This window comes from Cyprinodon tularosa, unplaced genomic scaffold (genome assembly GCF_016077235.1).
Source record: "Cyprinodon tularosa strain WSP-4 unplaced genomic scaffold, ASM1607723v1 ctg740, whole genome shotgun sequence".
NCBI classification, from domain to species: Eukaryota; Metazoa; Chordata; class Actinopteri; order Cyprinodontiformes; family Cyprinodontidae; genus Cyprinodon; species Cyprinodon tularosa.
Genome location: NW_024039497.1, coordinates 144,519 through 165,453, shown reverse-complemented (window position 1 = coordinate 165,453; position 20,935 = coordinate 144,519). Strand labels below are relative to the sequence as shown.

The window sequence follows — 20,935 nt, the reverse complement described above, 5'->3', positions numbered from 1 at the left end:
ATAACAGTTTACATTAAGTTAACATGTTGCCTTTGGCAACTGTTTTGTGCAAAGTTGTTTGCTGAAGTTCTATCCCAACATTAGCATATGGTCTCTCTGTTTTGATATGACTTGTTGATAATTTGACTCAAGTAATCCAGTATTTGATGCAAACTATAACTTACAGTAAAAGTGTTTTTCATGCATCATGATTTTGCTTCAGTCATCAGAGTTATGATGGTAACCATTGTTGCCACCAGATTTGTACCTTCAGCTGATCTATATCGTAAATATATCAGGAACACCATTGATCGTGTTTAATAAAAAAAGACAGAAAACACTATTCTCTCTCCCTAGTCATATAAATTATAAATGTTATTTACAAAGTTTCTGAGAAAATGACTGCATCCTTCCTGTTACGCCCATTCTGCCCAGCTCCGTTTTGCTGGGCAGGCACTTCTTGCACTTCATTATCACGTTTTTCCCTTTTGTGCATTTGAAAACAAATAATCCTTCCAAATATGGCCAAGGGTTTTTTTGCCTTTCCTCATCCATACTCCCTATGTCGTGATTAGAAACTGCCATCTTCCAAAGCGCAGCACTGGATTATGTGAATAATCAATGAGTAATTTAATACAATGAGTAATTGCAAGGCAGGAGCATGCATTAAGTTTGGGTTCAATGACCTAGCGGTTTAAATTTCTGGCGGCATTACATTTTTTCACCATCAGTATTATTATTATTTTTTACTCAGTAACGTGAGGGGGGTTTTAAATGTAGCAAAGTAAAACTACTTTGGTTAAAATTTACTCCAGGAAAAGTAAAAATAACATATTTCAAAAACTACTCAGACAATTACAAATTACTCATAAAATGTACTCAATTACAGTAACGTGAGTAAATGTAAATCGTTACTTTCCACCCCTGCCCGAAAATGTGATCATATGTGTGTTATTTCCAGCAGCCCATTTCTTTTAGCTATGGATTTGTAAGTAATTGTTGTGTTTTATTTGTTTGCATATTATTTAAATTTTTATAGTATGTAGTGCATAATCGGAAGGATGACACAAGTAAGATACAGATAAACCAGATGTAATTATATTTTGCCCGGCTGCTCTGACCATGTCCCATGATGATGCCAGACACATCCGGTTCTCTCAGAAAAGTCGTTAACAAATTTTATACAATGTGGTTTGGCATTATTTGATTATTTAAGAATAGAAATAAGCAGTTTCAAAATCGTAAGTACATTATTATGAAGATCTTGATGAATAACTGCTTGGACACAAACAAATAGGCTGACGGTACGGATCAGATCGGGTCACAGATTGTTACAGATCATGACAAGTATTTTGGTCCAACTTTTTACCTAATGTGGTTCATTGGACACAGATGGACAAGAAGCTGCAGGAGGCAAAATGGCCTCTCCCTCAGAGAAAAGATCAATGTACATTTGCAAGTAAATGACATGACAACAGATGGTTATTGGGATTTTACATTATTTTTAACAATGGCTAGGACGAGAATTTAACAGATTTTTTTCGTACACCCTGGCCTTCCTTACTGTTCAGTTTAGAAGATCGGTTTCTCATCCGATTGTGGAGTCATCAGCTTGGAATATCATGAACTGTGTTCTTATAATTACCGATACATCTACAGACTATAACAGAAGATTTGTAGCACATCAGATAATAGATGTTCGGGAGGCTTTTTTATCATTAGAGGCCTCAGATTAGAAGGTTGATGATGCTTTGTCATCTGCCTGAGTCACTTAAGATGACTTTTGTCAACAATTTTTTTAATTTTTTATTAGCGCTATGGAAATTAAAAAATTGTATTAATTTTTAAGAGAGGAGTGACGTTATATTGTAAAATGCCTCAACCAGGATTCTTGTTACGTACTTGGCATCAGATCAGGACATATATCTCATACATCCATCATTAATTTCACCAATTCAGTTCAATTGAGAGGTTCCCTAAATTGAATGAGATAAGCAGTTCTTACCAATGTCCCGTGAAAAGATTACAACAAATGAATGCAATTACCTCTGCAGTCTAAATCAGCTACAGTTTGTTTGTGTTTGTCTTCCAGACAGGGTCTGGTAGGCCAGCAGGCCCGGGATGCTCTGCTGCTCATCATGTCTCTGTCAGCCTCAGAGCCCAGAGTTGCTCAGCACATCGCAGAGAACACCTACTTCTGTCCTGTAAGTGTTCAGAACACACAAACGCACTGATGAGCGTAATGATATGAAAGTCCTCCGGCGCTGATAGGAGGAGTCCTTGATGGTTCATGTCAAGGCGACGGAGGAGACGGCTGGTTGCCTCATGGCCGTTGCTGCATGCCATAATAATCTCATACATTCGCTCCAAATGTTTTAGGCCTGAAAACTTTTGATCCACAACCCAAATATAGCAGTTTATGCTTCACAAATCACTGTCAGAAAAGCTAAACTACTTGTTCTTATATTATTTAGAATGAACAGGGGAAGAAAAAAGAGGATATAATAGATCTGAGAATGAAAAATCCCCTAACATAATGTAATAAGTGATTATCAGATTTTCATGAATCAAACGGCTGTTTAAATGAATGCAGATTGTTGCATGAGCTTTCCCCCCCATTCATCTCCCCTCAGTATTGTAATCTCATTATCATGAGTTATGCAATAAACTAATGAGCTCATAATGCCTCCTCATGGGACTAAATGTGTATGGAGAGGGAGAAAGAAACAATAAGGCGGGCTAATGAGGGGAAAGCAAGAAGCAAAAACAAATAGGGAAAGAATCAGGTTAGACTTGGACAGAAATGTGCAGAAAATATTAACATAAACACGAAACCATTAGATGAAACATTTCAACCTAAAAAAAAGTGATGAGAAAATTGCACAAGGATTTAGCAAAAGGTAAGGGTAAGGTTAAGAAAGCAGGAGATATCTGTGCCAGCTTCTTTGTCACCTTGTGTGAGGAGAGCATAGAGACATCTGAGGTTCCTATTTAAAACCCAGAGACGGTGAAGCAGACGCTGCTCAGCACGTGCCACCTGTGAGCATGTTTATGTTGGAGTTCTCCAGCTTTAAGCCCATGTGACCACACTCTGACCTCAATCTCTTTGAAGAGAGCAGATTAGTAAATCAGCCAGGGATTGGGCCCGCTGCATAGAGAGAGATTAAGAAGGCTGCACATGATTGGATGGCTGCCCGATTGTTAATGAGTCTCCAGGCTGCAGCTGTTGGCCACTGAGGAAGCTGCTGTTGTTTAGACTCATCTGGAGGTTTTAATTCTATCCATCTCCTCTTTTATGTCTGTTTTTTTAGCTATCCACTGTGCTTTCTATTAGTAGATTTTTTTTTTTTTTTTCATTAATTCGTTCAGAAAATTCAAAAGAAATCGGTATACATGGGCAGTTGACAAGTGAAATGAACGAAAAGAAGCAGAAAGAAGTAAAAGCTTATTTTGTCTGCCCCCATTTTCAATAAAGTATTACTTATTCAACTCGGATTAATTACAACCGTACAAACATAAAACAAACACACCATGTTCCCCAATACACAGGAAACAAACAAACAATATTGACTCCTAAAAATGACCTTAAAGCTTCTATTAAATAGAGAATAAGTTTCTGTTTGTTTTAACTCACTAATAAGATTATTTCACAAATCAACTCCTTTAATAGAAATACATTGTTCCATCATTGCTGTTCTCTACCTGGATTTTTTTAAAACTATCTGTTCCATTTAAGTTATACTTACTTTCTCTTTTAGAAAATCTTTTTTTTTTGTAATATTGTTTGGAAGAACTTTGTTTTTTGTGGCTTATACATGAATTTTAAACTATTATACTCTATCAATTCTTAAAGTTTTAATGTATTTAACTTTATAATGTCTGATTTGCGTGATCTCTGTATCCACTTATATCTCCTATGGCTCTTCTACAATAAAAAGAGAGGTTTTAAATGTCATCTATAAGCGTTAGCCCACACTTCCCTACAATATGTCAGATATGGCACAATAAGTGAGTTATGCAGAATGTTCAAAGCTATTTCATTTAGGAAGTATTTTATTATGCTTAAAACAGCAATAGTTTTTGGTATTTTAAGTTTTATATGATCTATGTGAAGTTTCTATATCACTCGTTCATCAATCAGAACACCAGGAAACTTGACTGTTTGTTTATGTTGCATGCACTGGAAAATCAATATAGCAATATGTAAAAATGTCTTAAATTAAGTGTATTTATCCTTCATTTGAGTAGGTAAATTAGCATTTTTACTCTTAAAACAAGATAGTTTGATAATATATAATATAATAGTAATTTATTATTAGTATTATAATAAATGTCTCTTTTACCTCCTCAATCCAAGACCAAATGCACTTATTTTAAGACTTATCTAGATTTTGATTTTTTTTCTGAACTGAACTCTGTTTTACTCATTTTTAAGGATAATCAATTATTAGTGAACCATTTTTTTTTCTCAATTTGTGTTTCAACACTTCATGCACCTTTTTATATGTGTCGCCTTGTTGGCAAATCATATATCATAGAAAATGTCTTTAGGTTTAGAAATTTTCAGATGAAAAAAATGATCATGCTTAAATCTAAAAAGAGCCAAAAAGATCTAATGTTGCTTTGACAATGAAGCAGCTTTTACCTGGTCTTCTGTAGGACTAAACTAAGAGAAGTAAACTAACTGACCCAGAACATCAACAAGTACAAAAAAATAAACAACAGTCTTCCTACATCTATGAAATTAGAATTTGGTTACATTCTGCCTGGTTTTATTTGTCATCCATTTGGCTTTTGATTAAAATTATTTTGTATTTTCATGAGAATATATAAAAACTCACAAAGTCTGCATAAACACTGCAAAAAATTCAAATCTACATAAGTTATTTTTTCCTAAAATAAGCGCATTTTTTCTTGAAGATTTCATTGTATATTTTAAATGCCAGCAGCATTTTTATTTTTAGCTCAAACAGAGGCCCATCCTTTTAGTTTCATTCCAGGTCAGAAGCAAAACAATGGCAGGTGGATTGTTTTTCTTTAGTTATGTAGAATGAAACATCTGAATACCTATCTCAGTTTTTGGTAGGGTCACAAAAAATGTGGGACAACCAGGAGGTTATGAGCCACGATACGAGACAGTCACAGCTTTTTTAGCTCTATGCTTCTTTTGTTAAACACTTTTTGTGTTGCTTTATAACACATTCTCTTATTAAACTGAAAAATAACTTCAGCAAACTCTCAAAAAGCTCTCTGAGAATAACCCTACTCATATTTTATATAAAAATCCTTTAATTGTTCTGTTTTAAGAGCATCAGGAGCAGCTTGGTCATGATGTTTCTCTACTTTCTCTACTTTCTTTGCCTTTAGCTTAAAGTGCCTGTGAATATTAATGTATGACTTTTTTTGCTCTTTGTTTTAATTTGGGCCACGTGGGACAGGAGTGAGAAATGCAGGCTTGGTAAACATGCAAAAAGAAGAAAAAACAATTGTGCTTTGGAAAAGTTAGATGAAATGTGGATAATATTCCTGAAAGAAAATGTTCTCTCTTCCTTGTAATCAGTAAAATATGAAGGTTTTTTTAACTTCTGATAGATGTAAGGATTCATTTTCCATTTAACGTTAAGTTTGAAAAGCTAAAAGAACTGCTTTGTGCTTCATAGTTCACCTCACATTGAGGATTTAGGAATCATTTTATTCTCCTTGAATCATTTTCCCTAAATGTCAAAAATAATGAGCATTAAATAGCTTTTAAATTACTCACATTTCCACATACCTTCCCCAAATCTCCACTAATCTGCTCTGGAATTTAATCTCCATAAAAGCCTCCGTGTGTTCGCTGGGTCTGTTTTTTTTTTTTAGATTACAAAGAGGTCATACAGTAAACAAACAGAAGCACCAACATACTGTGAGGTGTCTTTTATTAGGTGATTGATCAGCGGATGAGTCTCAGTGCTTCTTTCCTATTGAGGCATACATATTATTTGAAAATGGAAAACGATTTACAGGCTTCTTGTTTTGATGGTGGAACCTGCAGAATACCTTACTGGTATAACAGCAACGCTGATTAACCTCAATGCAGAAATCAGAGGTTCAGATCCATCCAATCATCACCTGCTGCTTACTTGAGAGAAGATCAGTTGGTCTTCCTGAGAGTCTGTGGGGAAAATTCACCTTGTTGGGGTGGAAAAAATCCTTGGAGCTGTGTTGATAGGGAAGTTCCTGGGAAGATTTACCAAGAAAAACAGATAAATTGACCTCTTTAAGGTGAGAAAGACAAGAGTCTAAGTCTGGAGTCCATTGAAGGAGCCATAATAGAGATCACCTGATAGAAATGGCTTATTTACAAACAGAAATTATGTAAATCTACATTGGAAGCAAGGATGGTATAATTAAAGTTGGACACCTTCATGGTCTAATCTCCTGCTTCCTAACCGAACGACAACCCTTCACACTGGAAAAAATCTAAATCTAGAAAAGTCATTTCTTCTTAAAATAAGTGCATTTGTTATTGGATTAAGGAGGTAAAAGAGACATTTTGCCAACGGAACAAGACAATTTACACTTAAAATAAGAAAACACAATTGCATTCTCTTATTTCAAGTGCATATTATCTAATTTTACTCCTTCCATTGGCAAATTTCTGATTTACCTACTCAGGTTAAGGGTAAATACACTTAATTTAAGGAATGTTTTACTTATTTCTAGATCGTTTTTCCAGAATTTGACCATAAAGTCATGGCCCTGCCTGTTTCTGTGTGTCCACAGGTCTTAGCCACTGGTCTGTCTGGCCTGTACTCGTCTCTTCCAGCCAGACTGCAGGTTTACAGTGAAGACTGGCACTGCCTGGAGCCCGCAGACTGGCAGCAGGTGAGGATGCTCATCAAAGCAGGGGTACGACCAGGGGAGGGTGGTAATTAGTTACATTTACTCAATTACATTTACTTGAGTAACATTTTGAAAAAAAGTATTTTTAGGAGTAGGTTTACTGTGCTGTACTTCTTACTTTTAGTTTGAATAATATTTTTGTAGAGCATCGCTACTCCTACTGGATTAAAATCTCTGACTACTCTTTCCTCTGTGAGTAATTGGAACTAATCCAAAATCAAATAAGCATGAACTAGATATTAACAGTGGAAGTGTGTTATCCTATCCTAACATATATACAGTTCTTATTGTAAGGATAGGTTTATAAGGTTTATGTTAAAAAATTGGTAAAAATATTTCTTTTGCATGAATTTGCTCTTTTATATTCCTTCCATTTCTTTGTATTCTTTAGGCATTTGAGTCTTTAAAATGCCAAAACTTGCACATAAATTCTGTTTGCCAGCATCACCAGGATTCTTATCTTGTGTAAACAGGTTCCAGCTCTTGTACATTTCCTGCACTCGCTGGACTTCTGCAGCGCTGTTGCCAAGGTACAAAACGACACTAAAACACACAAACCTGCACAGATATACCCTCATCTGTACTCTCCTCTGATACAGTTTCTCTAAACTTCACCTTAACCCTTTGAAGGGCACTCAGTGAAATACTATGAAAATCAATATTTCAAGCCAATAGTGTTATTGGAATCCAGGACAAGACCTTATTACCTTTGTAACATTCAAAAAATATGGATATTTTGATGGCAAAAATGAATATCAATGTAATAACAAGAAAGGCCAACTTGCCCGCATACATTAGGAAAAATAGCGCTTACATTTTTTAGTTTATAAACCTAAATATAATTGTTAACTAGGCTTATTAACTTTTGAACTTTTTTGAACCTTTTTTTTCTTGACTTAACTCTTTTTTCAACCTAATTTACAGTACATAATATATCATTCAAGGTCTCATTTGTTGGTAAAAAATAAGATGTACAGCCATGTAGCAGCATCTTTGCTGGATGGCTGGATATAGATCTTGTGTTTCTAGACCTCACTGAGGGATGGGGGGCTCCATTTGTAAGGGGTATGCAAGTGATCAAAAACAGTAACTTGCCCTATGAAGGGTTAACGGTTACAACTGAATAAATAAACAACATTTTAATCACAAACTTTACTCCCTTTATATCCATATGTTTGAGCCACATTTTTCCCAGTGGTTTGTCTTTCCTATTGTCCTCATTATGATATGAAACCAAAGACTGTCCATCTGTCTCAGGTGGCCCATCCCTCCATCCGCTCCCAGCTGTTGAGCTACATTTACAACGGCTTCCTGGTTCCGGTTCTCGCTCCTGCTCTGCACAAGGTAACAAGCTTCTAGATAAGTAATTTATTATTGAATGACTAATTAAAGGAATAGTACACCCAAAACATGATTAGCCTTCATTTTCTACTCACCCCCATGCTGAACAACACTCTGGAGTACTTTTTTGATATCTCAAATGCATCTGGAGATCTGGGAGGCTTCTTGCTGTCTGCTGACATTCAAATAATGGAGGTCTATGGCGCCCGAGGCAGAAAGGTCCATAAAAGTCCACAAAAAAACGTGTCAATATTCCTCCATACTGCTCGTCCAATGTATTCCAAGTGTCCTGAGTGGGTAGCGTCCAGAATTTACTCGAAACGAAGTCATTTAGAATGTTTTTAGAGCATAAACAGTAGTGTATAGGATTTCCTGAAAGCGCGTTCACGACGCTACGGAAACCGCGGCAGACCAAACCAGACGAAAGTGCGCATTCAGCGTCTGCTCTGCCAATAATGCAAGCGTAGAAGAAGAAATGTGCTGTTTACCTGTGCAAAGAAAGAAACAACGAAAGAAAAATGTCTGAGGACTTCAGTGTTGAGGAAGAGCATGAGTTCTTTGCCGAGCTGAATGCGCACTTTCGTCTGGTTTGGTCTTTTTTGTGGACTTTTATGGACCTTTCTGTCTCGGGCACCATAGACCTCCATTATTTGAATGTCAGCAGACAGCAAGAAGCCTCCCAGATCTCCAGATGCATTTGAGATATCAAAAAAGTACTCCAGAGTGTTGTTCAGCATGGGGGTGAGTAGAAAATGAAGGCTAATCATGTTTTGGGTGTACTATTCCTTTAATGCCACTAATCAGCCCCTGGAGTCATTACTATTTGGTAGGTCAACTGTTAGGAATATGGCTGAAATGAACCTATTGACTAATATCATCTGATTTAATGGTTCCTAAGTACGTAAAATAGTAGAAAAGCTTTTATTACTATGACTAAATATGGGTTTGTTTTGAGTTTTAACACGGCCCTGCCATGTTTCCCCACTAGAGGGCACTAATTAATTTGTCCATATGTAGTCAATGCAACAGGATCTTAGAAATTACAAATTTTTCAGTGATTTTAAAGGTATCTTTTCTCCAGTGTTTCCTTTAGTTATTCAGAGAAATAGAACATGTCTCTCATGTGTCTCAGAGAAAATAAAAATACATGGATGATCATCTGGTATAAGAGTCATCCCTAACGTCTAACTGGTTTGTGTGTGTGTTGGTGTTTAGCTGACTGTGGAGGAGGTGATGACCACCACAGCGTACCTGGACCTGTTCCTGCGCTCCATCGCTGAGCCCGCCCTCCTTCACACCTTCCTGTCATTCATCCTGCTGCATCGACACGACAACGTTCAGATCCTGGACACGCTGGTCAGCAGGATCAACACGCCTTTCCAGGTACCGCGGTCGTACCACGGTCCCAGTAACGGTTCTGCCTGTCCTGTCTCTCTTGTTCTCTGCCTTCTGACCTTTCTTTCTTCGCCTGCAGTTAGGTACTGTGTCTCTGGCTTTGTTCAGAACTCTTATTGGACTCTTCTGTGAAGACGTTATGCTGCAGCTGGTGTTCAGGTCAGTCTGAAAAGAACCACAGCAGAAGGCCTATCATTGCTCATTTCTTCTTTCTTCTTAGATCTTAAAATTAGAGGATTTTATTAAGCTGTTTGGTTTTCTGCCTGACAGCGGACAGTAATGAGCAGGACTGAGAAAATGGTTGATCTTTCCTCAGGTATCTGATTCCCTGTAACCACCTGAGCAGGAAGCAGCGCTGCTCCTTGAAGCAGAGAGACTGTTACTCCTCCAGCGCCGCCTCCTTCCTGCTCCTCATGCCCTCCTGGTGCCCGGTGAACCTCAACTACACACATTCACCCTCAGAGCACATCCACTGGCCCAAAGGAGCAGGTCAGTGAGGATCTACATGACGAAACATAAAGAAACATCAAATAGGACAGAAAAATAGTGACTTTGAATCTGTGTGTCAGATCTGTCAGTTTCAGACAGTGTTGGTTACTGCCGAGGGTCAGACTTCCTGATGGATGTTAACTACATCCATTACCTCTGGGATGCGCGCCAGGCCATCTCCATCTCCTACAGGTTAGTTGTTCTGATGTCACACATGCTTCTGAATAAGGCTCAATAAAACAGCTTTAATCTTGGTTTGAATAACCAGCAAGCGGGAAAAAAAAATTCCACAACGAAACAAAAAAAGATCTTGGAAATTAAAATCTGGCTTTGTTTCTCTCCCCCTCCTCACTTTATTAGGACAATAAAGGTTAAATAAGCAGCAAAATAACGTTTAGAGATTTTAAATCACTGACTGCTGAAAAGCTGAAATCAGTACATCGAAAAAAATTTAAACTCTCGTGGCAAAAAAAAAATTCTTCTGGAAACAGAATCGACAACGTAACTTCACTTTGACACACTTTAGACAACCTACTGTTGTTAAATAGTGTCCTCATTGTGAAAAAAAACACATATTTCAATAAAGGGGTTTCAAGTGGCTCCTGCTGGACAGATGGTGCAATTACATACAAAAACATGTGTCTTAAAGGAATAGTACACCCAAAACATGATTAGCCTTCATTTTCTACTCACCCCCATGCTGAACAACACTCTGGAGTACTTTTTTGATATCTCAAATGCATCTGGAGATCTGGGAGGCTTCTTGCTGTCTGCTGACATTCAAATAATGGAGGTCTATGGTGCCCGAGACAGAAAGGTCCATAAAAGTCCACAAAAAACGTGTCAATATTCCTCCATACTGCTCGTCCAATGTAATCCAAGTGTCCTGAGTGGGTAACATCCAGAAGTGTATAAGATGTCCTAAAAGCGCGCGCCTGCACGTTCCTGACGCTACGGAAACCGCGGCAGACCAAACCAGATGAAAGTGCGCATTCAGCTCGGCAAAGAACTCATGCTCTTCCTCAACACTGAAGTCCTCAGACATTTTTCTTTCGTTGTTTGTTTCTTTCTTTGCACTGGTAAACAGCACATTTCTTCTTCTACGCTTGCATTATTGGCAGAGCAGACGCTGAATGCGCACTTTCATCTGGTTTGGTCTGTCGGCTTCCGTAGCGTCAGGAACGCGCATGCGCGCGCTTTCAGGAAATCCTATACACTACTGTTTATGCTCTAAAAACATTCTAAATGACTTTGTTTCGAGTAAATTCTGGATGCTACCCACTCAGGACACTTGGAATACATTGGACGAGCAGTATGGAGGAATATTGACACGTTTTTTTGTGGACTTTTATGGACCTTTCTGCCTCGGGCGCCATAGACCTCCATTATTTGAATGTCAGCAGACAGCAAGAAGCCTCCCAGATCTCCAGATGCATTTGAGATATCAAAAAAGTACTCCAGAGTGTTGTTCAGCATGGGGGTGAGTAGAAAATGAAGGCTAATCATGTTTTGGGTGTACTATTCCTTTAATCATTTATGTATGAGATAAACAGCAGTAAACAAAGTACTCAACAGCACTCCCTGAGTAAAAGTATTAATACTCATCATTGAATGTTACTCAACTACAAGTAAATATAAATTTGTCAAACAGCTACTCAAATATTTAAGCACTCGCTTTTGAAAATACCTATGTATTCAAACGTACATGCATTTAAAAGTACTTAAGTATTATAAATACTTATAACATTTTCTAATATCATTACATTTCTGTATAATTTAAAGAACCTTGTACATTTCAGAAACTTTCCATTGTATTCATGCTTGGAACCACAAATTCTACACCACCTGTAAAGAACTTCAGTCTAAATATCGCAAAAAAATAAATAAAAATAAGGACAGAAAATTTGTTAATTCTTATTTATAAACAAACCAAAAAGAAAACAGGAGTGTCTTGATTCTCCTCACACTTTCATGGTGGAATAGAGGTTTAATGTTGAATATATTACCAGTAAGAGATTATAGATCTGCTTTGATAGCTTAATAAAATGTATAAACTACAAATATTATCTGCCCTGAGTTTCTTCTGTTTGTGGAATGTCATCAAATCTCTTAAACAGTGGTGTCCAAGTTCAGTCCTAAGGGCTGCTGTGTTTCATGTTGAAATTGCATTTCAAGAAAGGAAAACAGCAACAATGGATGACAGAGTTAAGTGTCAACTATTCAATTAGTTTTCATTAATCCCTCAGTTTAGACCCAGAGGGAGGCCATCTATGAAACTGAGTGAATCATTTGAACAAATAATATTTTGGCCAGTAAGGGTTTGATGCTTTAATTGTCAAAATAATAAGCCAACTGTAGAAATAAATGTTTTAACATCTTAAATTATACTTGAACATGAAGTAACACTTTATATTTTTAAATACAATCTTTGGTTCCCAAAATAAAAGTGCATTTAAAGTACTGATTTTTCATCTGTTTTGTCTCCAGAGCCTGCAGGTTTTGGTCGGCGACATACGATGGCTTCGATCCCCCGCCTCAGGAGTACCGATCTGAAACGCCAGGGGATGATATAGAAGACGAGGAGGAATTCATGCAACGATTGAAGAGTGACTCTATCTGCTCTGGGGTTGTCCTTCATCCCCCTTCAGCTCTCTCTCCTACACCGTCATCCTCAGACACCATCTCCACTGGCAATCAGGCAGGCAGGGTCAGCTCTGCCATGGAGTTGGAATGGGACGACATTTTTGGAGAAGAGAGCATCCCTTCCTCATCAGCCGTCTTTAACTTTGCAAACGGATGTGTGGAGTCGGACAGATCTAGGTTTTCACCTGTACCTCCACCCCTGCTGCCGCCTCAGCACATCCAGGAAATGAGACTCACGGCGACCAAGCTGGTGCGTGGCGCGTACGTGGAGGAATCAGAGTTTCAGGACGACGTCATCGTCTACGACCTTGTTGCTCAAAAGGACACAAAGGCAGCCATATTTGAGCGGATTAAGGCCGCAAACAGACAGTTTCGTGAAAGCTTCTCCTATAAACGTAGAGTATCCACGGCAACAGTACCAACAACATCAACCCCAATAGTGATGGAGACGGTTAACAGCATCTTGTCAACACGGAGGAGGAGTGAAGATGGCGGTAAAGAGGAAAGAAGCAAAACAGAAGAGTTTGAGGGATTAGTGAGGAGGAAAAGTGAGGAGTTTTGGAATGGAACAAAGGAAAAGGAAGATGAAGGGATTAACGTAACTGATGGGAAGAATCACATCATCAGCAAATTTGATGATTCTAAACAAGAAACAAATTCTTCAACTCAAAACTGCTTCTGGAAAGACATCCAAATTTGTAGCAGTAACACCAATACAACACATGAGAAGGAGACACATCCCAAAACTGGCCTCACTACTCCTTTTGAGTCAAATATCATCACAAACGGACATTTAAAAACAGAATCACTTTCTTTTTATAAGACAAACACCCCAAACACAGTGCCTGCTGGTAACGGATTCACCAAGGATGACTTCTTGTCCCAATACTACGAGCTCATGCTCTCTTTAGGGGTGGAGCCTGACGGCGAGGACATTACAGATGACATCGGTACGTTCAGGAGACGTGTTCGAGCTCTGAGGCAAAAACTGGCGGAGGAGGACGAGCAGCTTTTCATAGACTTTGGTTTGAGCTGCGCATTGGATTACGCAGAGCAGGAGGGAGAAATAGAAGCCATGGAAGAGGAGGAGGAGGAGAAGAACGGAGGAAAGAAACAAGGGGTTCCATTCACAGGTTTGTGTTTGCTAGACAGGAACGAAATACTGAAATAATAAAACAGAACTATACCAATATGTTTTGGTATAGGGTCACTTTGTTGCTCTATGCTGACACCTGCTGGATCTTAAACACCATTGCATCAAACACAAATTGAATGCCATAGTTTATACAGTAATTCAATTCATTGCATGTCATATTGCATTATTTTAGATTTTAGTCTAGATCATTTAAGTTTAAAATATCTTAGATATCTTTCAAATATACAGTCTATAATGTGAATGCGTCATAATGTGAAAATCTAAAAGAAAGTTTACTGGATGTGTTTGATTTGCAACTAATCCAAGGAGCTTTTAAATTGAAAATGTTTAAAAAAACAGAGAGAAAAGGTTCCCTAGGTGTTGTATTCAGACGACTCTGTTTTCCTTTTTGATGCAAATTATACAAACCTCTCTGGATGGCAAAACGTTTGATGGTTCAAGCAGTTCCCAGAACTGTTCGCTATTAATGCTGAGAAGGTGTGCTTCCCTCTAACTAAGCCATCAGCCCCTCATGCTATATAGAGACCCTGTGTTTACTTTTGAAGTGATAAGGATGGTTTATGAGTCTCTACTGTCACATACTCCTCGCTTTAAGACCTAGCATTGAGGAGGTTCTTTTATTTATATTTGACAGCTCAGTCACACAAATGCAACATTTAACCTGCAAGAAATAAATGGAATAGCATAACTTTAGATTTATTTGGAGTCTGAGAGAATCAGAATCAGAATCAGAAATACTTTAATAATCCCAGAGGGAAATTACTTTTGTTACACGCTCCAGTTACAGTTTTATATATATATATATAGATGAAGTGGACAGAAAGGAAGGAACTACCAACAAATATCTTATTTGGTGATATTAGATTAAAATGGTCCATATGGTCGAAACCTTTTTTGTTATTTTAAAGGGGAACGTTTTTTTTTTTTAACCTTGTGCCCTTGATTTTACGATATTACATCATGTTCTACTCACCCATATGACTTTTGTGTCATTTGGAGCTGTTCTGAAGATATTCCGTTAGGTTATATCCAAGTAACATCTTCCTATGGGCAAAGACTTGAAGGCACAAACTAAACTGTTCATAATTTTTTCTTTATGTTATGCCAGCATTCATAAGATGTAGGCAAATCACTGTCTTCCAGACATCCGCGGTTATATTTTTTTATATTTTTAATTTTTTTAAAACAAAGCAGAGTGTGTATGACGTCATCCGCATGCGCCGGCTACCATTCATTCATCCTGTCCGCTGAACTGCTGCTAGTTTCACTCACATGCCTGGAAGATGTCTAGTGCTGCTACCACAGATGATCATAGGAAGACGTTACTTGGATATAACCTAACGGAATATCTTCAGAATGGCTCTAAATTACACAAAACTCATATGGGTGAGTAGAACATGATGTAATAACGTAAAATCAAGGTGCCAATGTAAATAAAAAATGAAATTCCCCTTTAATATCAAAATGAATTGATGAGAAGAACTATATCTTTGATTCATTTAATGTATCCCATTAACAGATGCAGATAAACCACCTTAGAAAACAGTTTGGCTCCTCTGTAACAGGGTAAACATCAGCTGGGTTTCTCTTTGTAGGATTGATTGACAGCACCAATGCATGTTTCTGACCCATTGCTACTATACAGTATGTTTTCCTTTTTTTCATTCCTTATACCAAACTGTGATTTCAAAAAACGCACTAGGTCCCTTCATCAGCGTCCTGTTGTCCCGACTGGAGAACCTCCTGGAAAACTCCATAGCAGTCAACCTCTTGGTCACAGGGATCCTAGCCCAGCTAGCATCGTACCCCCAGCCTCTACTGAGGTCCTTCCTACTCAGCACAGAAACACACAACCAGCACAGCGTACGGACTTTATACCAGGTAACACCAACACAGGTGGCATTTTCCTGAAACTGTTTCAGACATGATAACACTGTTTTGGCTGTATTTGCAGGTGTTGGTTTCAGTGCATGCTCAGATCGAGCACTATGTGGAGGAAAGACCTGAATATCCCTCTCTGGTCACCCAGGCTTGGAGGTTCTTGCTCGTTAAAGACCAGGATGGCAAATTTAGAGGTAAATGACTGAAGCCGAACATCAACACATACACCAACTGGTGGCAAAACCTCAAGTTGCACCGCATTATAGAAAACTATTGAGCCACCTGCCTCCACACACACACACACACAGCTTTGTTTTCATGATATATGCGGACATTTCATTGACTTGCATTCATTTTATATGGCCAAAAATGAAGCCTAACCCAGACCCTTACCCTTACCCTAACTATTACCAAGACGTACCTAATCCTAACCTAAACTGAATTCACACCTTAGTCTTAAACCTAACCCCAACTCAAAGAACAGAACTTTACCATATAGGGACCAGTTGAATGTCCCCATATGTACCTGTAAGTCCTCGCATGTAGGATATTTTACAAAATACTTCACTCACATTGCAGGTAAAACAAGACCACACACACACACACACAGGTTTTATACAAAGGGCGCTGGTTTTGGCCTACCCTTGTACGAGTAGCTATAACAGCTTTACATTGTTTGGAATTGCTGTCTACAACATTTAGAAGTTAATTAATTTGAATATTTGGTTACTGAAAAGCAGCTAAGAGTGAAAGCTTTGGTCTATTTCATCCTAAATTTGTTCTCCCACAGCCAGTGAAGATCCTTTACAGTAATCTGCACCTTTACACACGAGGAAAAGGTTGTTGGTACCCCCCGTTTAATGAAAGAAAAACTTCAAATAGTCACAAATATAAAATAAAATTTATAGATAGATAAAAATGTTCTGAAAATTTACAAATGAAACCTAGATGTTGCTTTCCAACTGTTAAACAGAATGATTTCTAAAAAAAACAAAAAACAAAACAAAAAAACCTGTAAAACCATAAAGAAAAGAAAATAATGTGACCAAAGGGACATGTTAAATCAAGGTATGTCCACTAATTGGCACTTCTGTGGTCTACAATCTTGTAATCAGACAATGGCCTTTATATAAATAAATAAATATATATATATATCTATATAGATATATCTATCTATCTATATATATATATATATATATATATATATATATATATATATATATAAATATATATATATATATATACTGAAAAAAAAGATACTTTTTATCAACTTGAAAAAATTACTGTAATTTGTTACACCTAAATTTATTACTTTGTCTCAAATGAAGTTTCTGATGTGGTTGAAACTGTACATTTTGATTTACTAGAAATATATTTTTTACCTTAAGCCAAAGAAAGAAACTACATTCATACAAAGTAAAACTATAACTTATAACAGATCATAAACAAGTTTTATGCTTTTTTTATAATCTATTTTTTCTGTTTGGAAAAATGAAATCTGTACAATTACATACAAGTATAAATGTAATTTGGAATAAAGTAGTGACAAAAATGTAAAACTGTATTTATTTCAAAGAATTAAAAACATAATTCTGATCCAACTATATTGACCACAGACAGGATTTATAAGTCATGATAACTTAGAGCTTGACCTTTAGTTGTTATAAGATCATTAGTTTGATCCTATTTTTTTTAAAGCTAAGTTCCTCTGAGTTCGTGCAATGGTCTCCATATGATAATGGAGCAATTTCTCTTGATGACTACAATGCCTGCCCATCATAATCCTTGTTATTCCAAAACTGAGCAGACTGCATTAGTTGGAACAGCTGCCTTGCTCATGGTGGTGCTGTGCTGCTCACACCTATTTTCAATTAGTCAGGTAATGAGGTCACATTCACGTGAGTTACAGCATGTGGAAGGATAAATGCCTAGTGACACTATTACCTTTGACTTGAAGTAGATATTTACTTGGAAAATAATTGCTTTAGTTGATTGTTTCTGTGATAAGTGATTTTTAATTCCAGGTAAAGTGAAATTATTGGTTTCAAACCACACATGCATTTTTTAAGTTGAAAAAACATCAACTTTTAAGTTGACCGAATTAAATGGACATTTCACTTCTTTCAGTGTGTATATATATATATATATATATATATATATATATATATATATATATATATATATATATATATATATATATATAGATATATATATATAGATATATATATATATATAGATATATAACAAAATGTATGGAAGTGCCTAATTTAATAGAAATAAAATGCCTGATTTAAATGTAAATGTTTTCATTTGTCAGAATCTAAATCTACTTTTCGAAAATGTGAACTTTCATACAGTTAGTTGCTGCTTTAGACTTCAAAAGGTTAAATTCAGTCATAAAGGTTGAGGAAAGGATGCTAAATAAACCAACATTTTTAAAAATCCTTCATAAAACTTTTCATCCTGAGCATCCTAAAAGCTTACCAATAGTCTCGACTGGTTTACAACGAAGGAAAAACTGTAAAACAATTAACTTTGTACATTTTTTATGCTAGTTTAATTTAATTCCTTCTACATAAGGAGATCCATCGTACAGAACTTTATAATAAACTGATAGATGTTTTCTGTAATAAACTACAAGGAAATAATGATGCAGAATTCACAAAATTTTAAAGCGGAAAAACAAACCAGTGTTTTGCTATAATTTAACGGAATCAATTTAAACTAATGAGCCCTTTTTCCCCATATTTTGTCTCTCAGAGGCCCTCCAGTCTCAGGGCGGGGACATCATCCTGGATCCATCTCTACCCAACGGCTCAGTGAGAAACGCCCTGCCTTTGCCTCCCCTCAGTGTCTTACCCCCGTGCCCCCCCATCCCTCCTCAAGCCAAGAGCCGAGTGTTTGCCATCATTCTGTACGCCGAGTTCCTGAAGGAGCTGGCAGCCATCGCCCAGGAGCACAGCATCGCTCTGGACTGTTGTTCAGAGGAATAATGCACTCGTCTACTGTTATGAAGATCTGCACTGGACTAAAATCACATCTTAGGAGCTGATCACAAATCACTGGAAAACTTCTCAAACCAACCTGTAGATTTATGCAACTTATGTGGACTATATTACCTTAAATTATTCTATTATTTGCAAATCTTCATGTAAACTTTCTTTTTTGCCTGACTGCACTTGAAAATGTGTCCCCATATGAAGATAGATTATATTTATAAAATGTTTGGAAGGAGATTATTTTAAAGATGATTGATATGAACATTTTTTATAATCAATGTGTGGCATTTTTGAAAATGTTTTATTGAATCTTTTCATACATTTCTTGTTAAACTTTCATTTGATTTAAGATACAGACAACTACATTCTTGATATTTGAACCTATTTGGGAAAATATAAAGAAACTTTAAAAATATACAAGGAACATTTAATACATTGAAGTGACTTGAAATAAATATTGAAAAGATTTCAAAGATCTTTAAGTGCCTTCGCTTCAGCTCATTTTCTGTCGATTTCAATTATTTTTAGAGGGAGAATTTATTTAGTTCTACAAAACTCATTAAACGTAAAAAAAATGAGGAAAACACACCAATTCACCCCTGCCATAGATTCCTAATAGGGCGAAGCCCTGGACACTATTAGCCATGTGAATAATCATTACCTCACCAATAGGACCAACTATGTCTTTATGGGATCCTGTAAGTCGAGACCCCTCCATTTTGCTAGTGGCGTTCCCCAGGGCTCATTCTAGGGTATCCTGCTCTTCTTCTCCTCAATGACGCTACTAGGTCCTCAGCAGACACAATGTTGTCATGAAACGAGGACAGATGGACCCAGTATTCAGGAGAGACAGTCAGTAGGAAAGTTCAAAACGTTTATAAGATAACAAAACAAAAACTAAAGTGGAGCTGAGGCTCGCGGACACTACAGAAGGGGGGCGGGGCACCGCCCAGTCTCAGACACTCTGGTTTAACAGTCCAGTCCAAGAATGTCCCCAGTGCTGCAGTTCCAGAGGTCTTGCAGGAAGCCGATCCTGGTGAGGGATTCAGAACAGACAGAACAGGATCCAGATCAGGCTTGATCCAGGCTTCCAGGCATCATAGAGCTCCCAGGCGGGTTCAGAGTCTGACTGGGACCAGAAGCATGACCAGGTGGTCAAGCACAGGAGCAAACAGGATCAGGTGCAGATGAGCAGGCGCAGTGGAAGAGGGTAGCCGAGACAGGACGTGGAACCAGAACTAGATGCAGGACTTTAAACTGGTTTCCTCCCTGGAGCCAGGCCTAATGGAATAAAAACTGAACCTCCCCACATATAGAGCCAAAAACCCGGAGGACTCCGCGGGGGAGGAACAGTGGACGATCAGGAGACGAGACAGACACAAAAACCCTCTTTCCACTGGCTGCCAGGATCCAAAACATGAACCAAGGAATAAAACTAACAGGCAAACAGAAAGAAAAATAATGATCTGGCACTGAATGCTCAGGCTGAACTGAATATAAACCAGAGGAAACAGGTGAGAGGAATAAATTATAATTGAGGCAGGGAGGGAAAACGGCAGGTGAAAGAGATCAATTAAGGAGGATCAAGACAGTTGTCATATGTTGCTGCTTGTCTTAAGAAGAGTGAAGCCTAGATTATGGATCATTTCACAATCAAGTCCTCAAATAACAATATCCTGCAACTTATAGATATATCCCTGGTCCAAAACACCTGAATCTAATGTTTTAATCCCTTCCTAATGAGCTTATTGTTTGATTTAGGGGGTTGAAGCAAAGACAAATAAAAGATGCAGGACACCAGCCCTCGAGGACTGAAGTTTGACACTTCTTAGATAACTTCCTTTAGCTTCCTTCCACAGTAGCAAAAACGAGGACATACTTGTTGGCACATCTCACCAGATCACCACCTTCTCCATTTCCAGGCTCTCATCGGATGACCAGGTCATTGCTCTCTCTCTCCCAGCTCACCTTGGTGTCCGGTTCAGTCAAAAACTCCCAAATATACAGTAGGAGCTATTCAAAATGGTCCTTCCCAGTCAAACAGCAGCCGAATGGCTGGAGTGACCCCCCCTCCTTCTTCTGGGTGTGCATATTTTTTACTCCGACTTCACTCTTTCACCAAATTAAAGGGTCTGACCAGGAGATGATGCTTCTCTTTATATCTTAA

General features: G+C 37.7%; 1 protein-coding gene across 3 annotated transcripts in view; it reads left to right on the top strand.

Moving 5' to 3' along the window:
- The window catches only part of LOC119773073 (protein FAM160A1-like), a 33,349-nt gene extending 14,407 nt beyond the window's left edge, over positions 1-18,942 (top strand). For all 3 annotated transcript variants that reach the window (XM_038269888.1, XM_038269886.1, XM_038269887.1), the window contains exons 6-17: positions 2,072-2,183; positions 6,745-6,846; positions 7,338-7,394; positions 8,122-8,208; positions 9,421-9,588; positions 9,680-9,759; positions 9,917-10,089; positions 10,170-10,281; positions 12,577-13,865; positions 15,591-15,769; positions 15,843-15,963; positions 18,530-18,942. In XM_038269888.1, the coding sequence (XP_038125816.1) occupies positions 2,072-2,183; positions 6,745-6,846; positions 7,338-7,394; positions 8,122-8,208; positions 9,421-9,588; positions 9,680-9,759; positions 9,917-10,089; positions 10,170-10,281; positions 12,577-13,865; positions 15,591-15,769; positions 15,843-15,963; positions 18,530-18,762 (2,713 nt within the window). In that variant the 3' untranslated portion in view covers positions 18,763-18,942. The remainder of the gene's footprint in view (positions 1-2,071; positions 2,184-6,744; positions 6,847-7,337; positions 7,395-8,121; positions 8,209-9,420; positions 9,589-9,679; positions 9,760-9,916; positions 10,090-10,169; positions 10,282-12,576; positions 13,866-15,590; positions 15,770-15,842; positions 15,964-18,529) is intronic.
- The last annotated feature ends 1,993 nt before the right edge of the window (positions 18,943-20,935 follow it).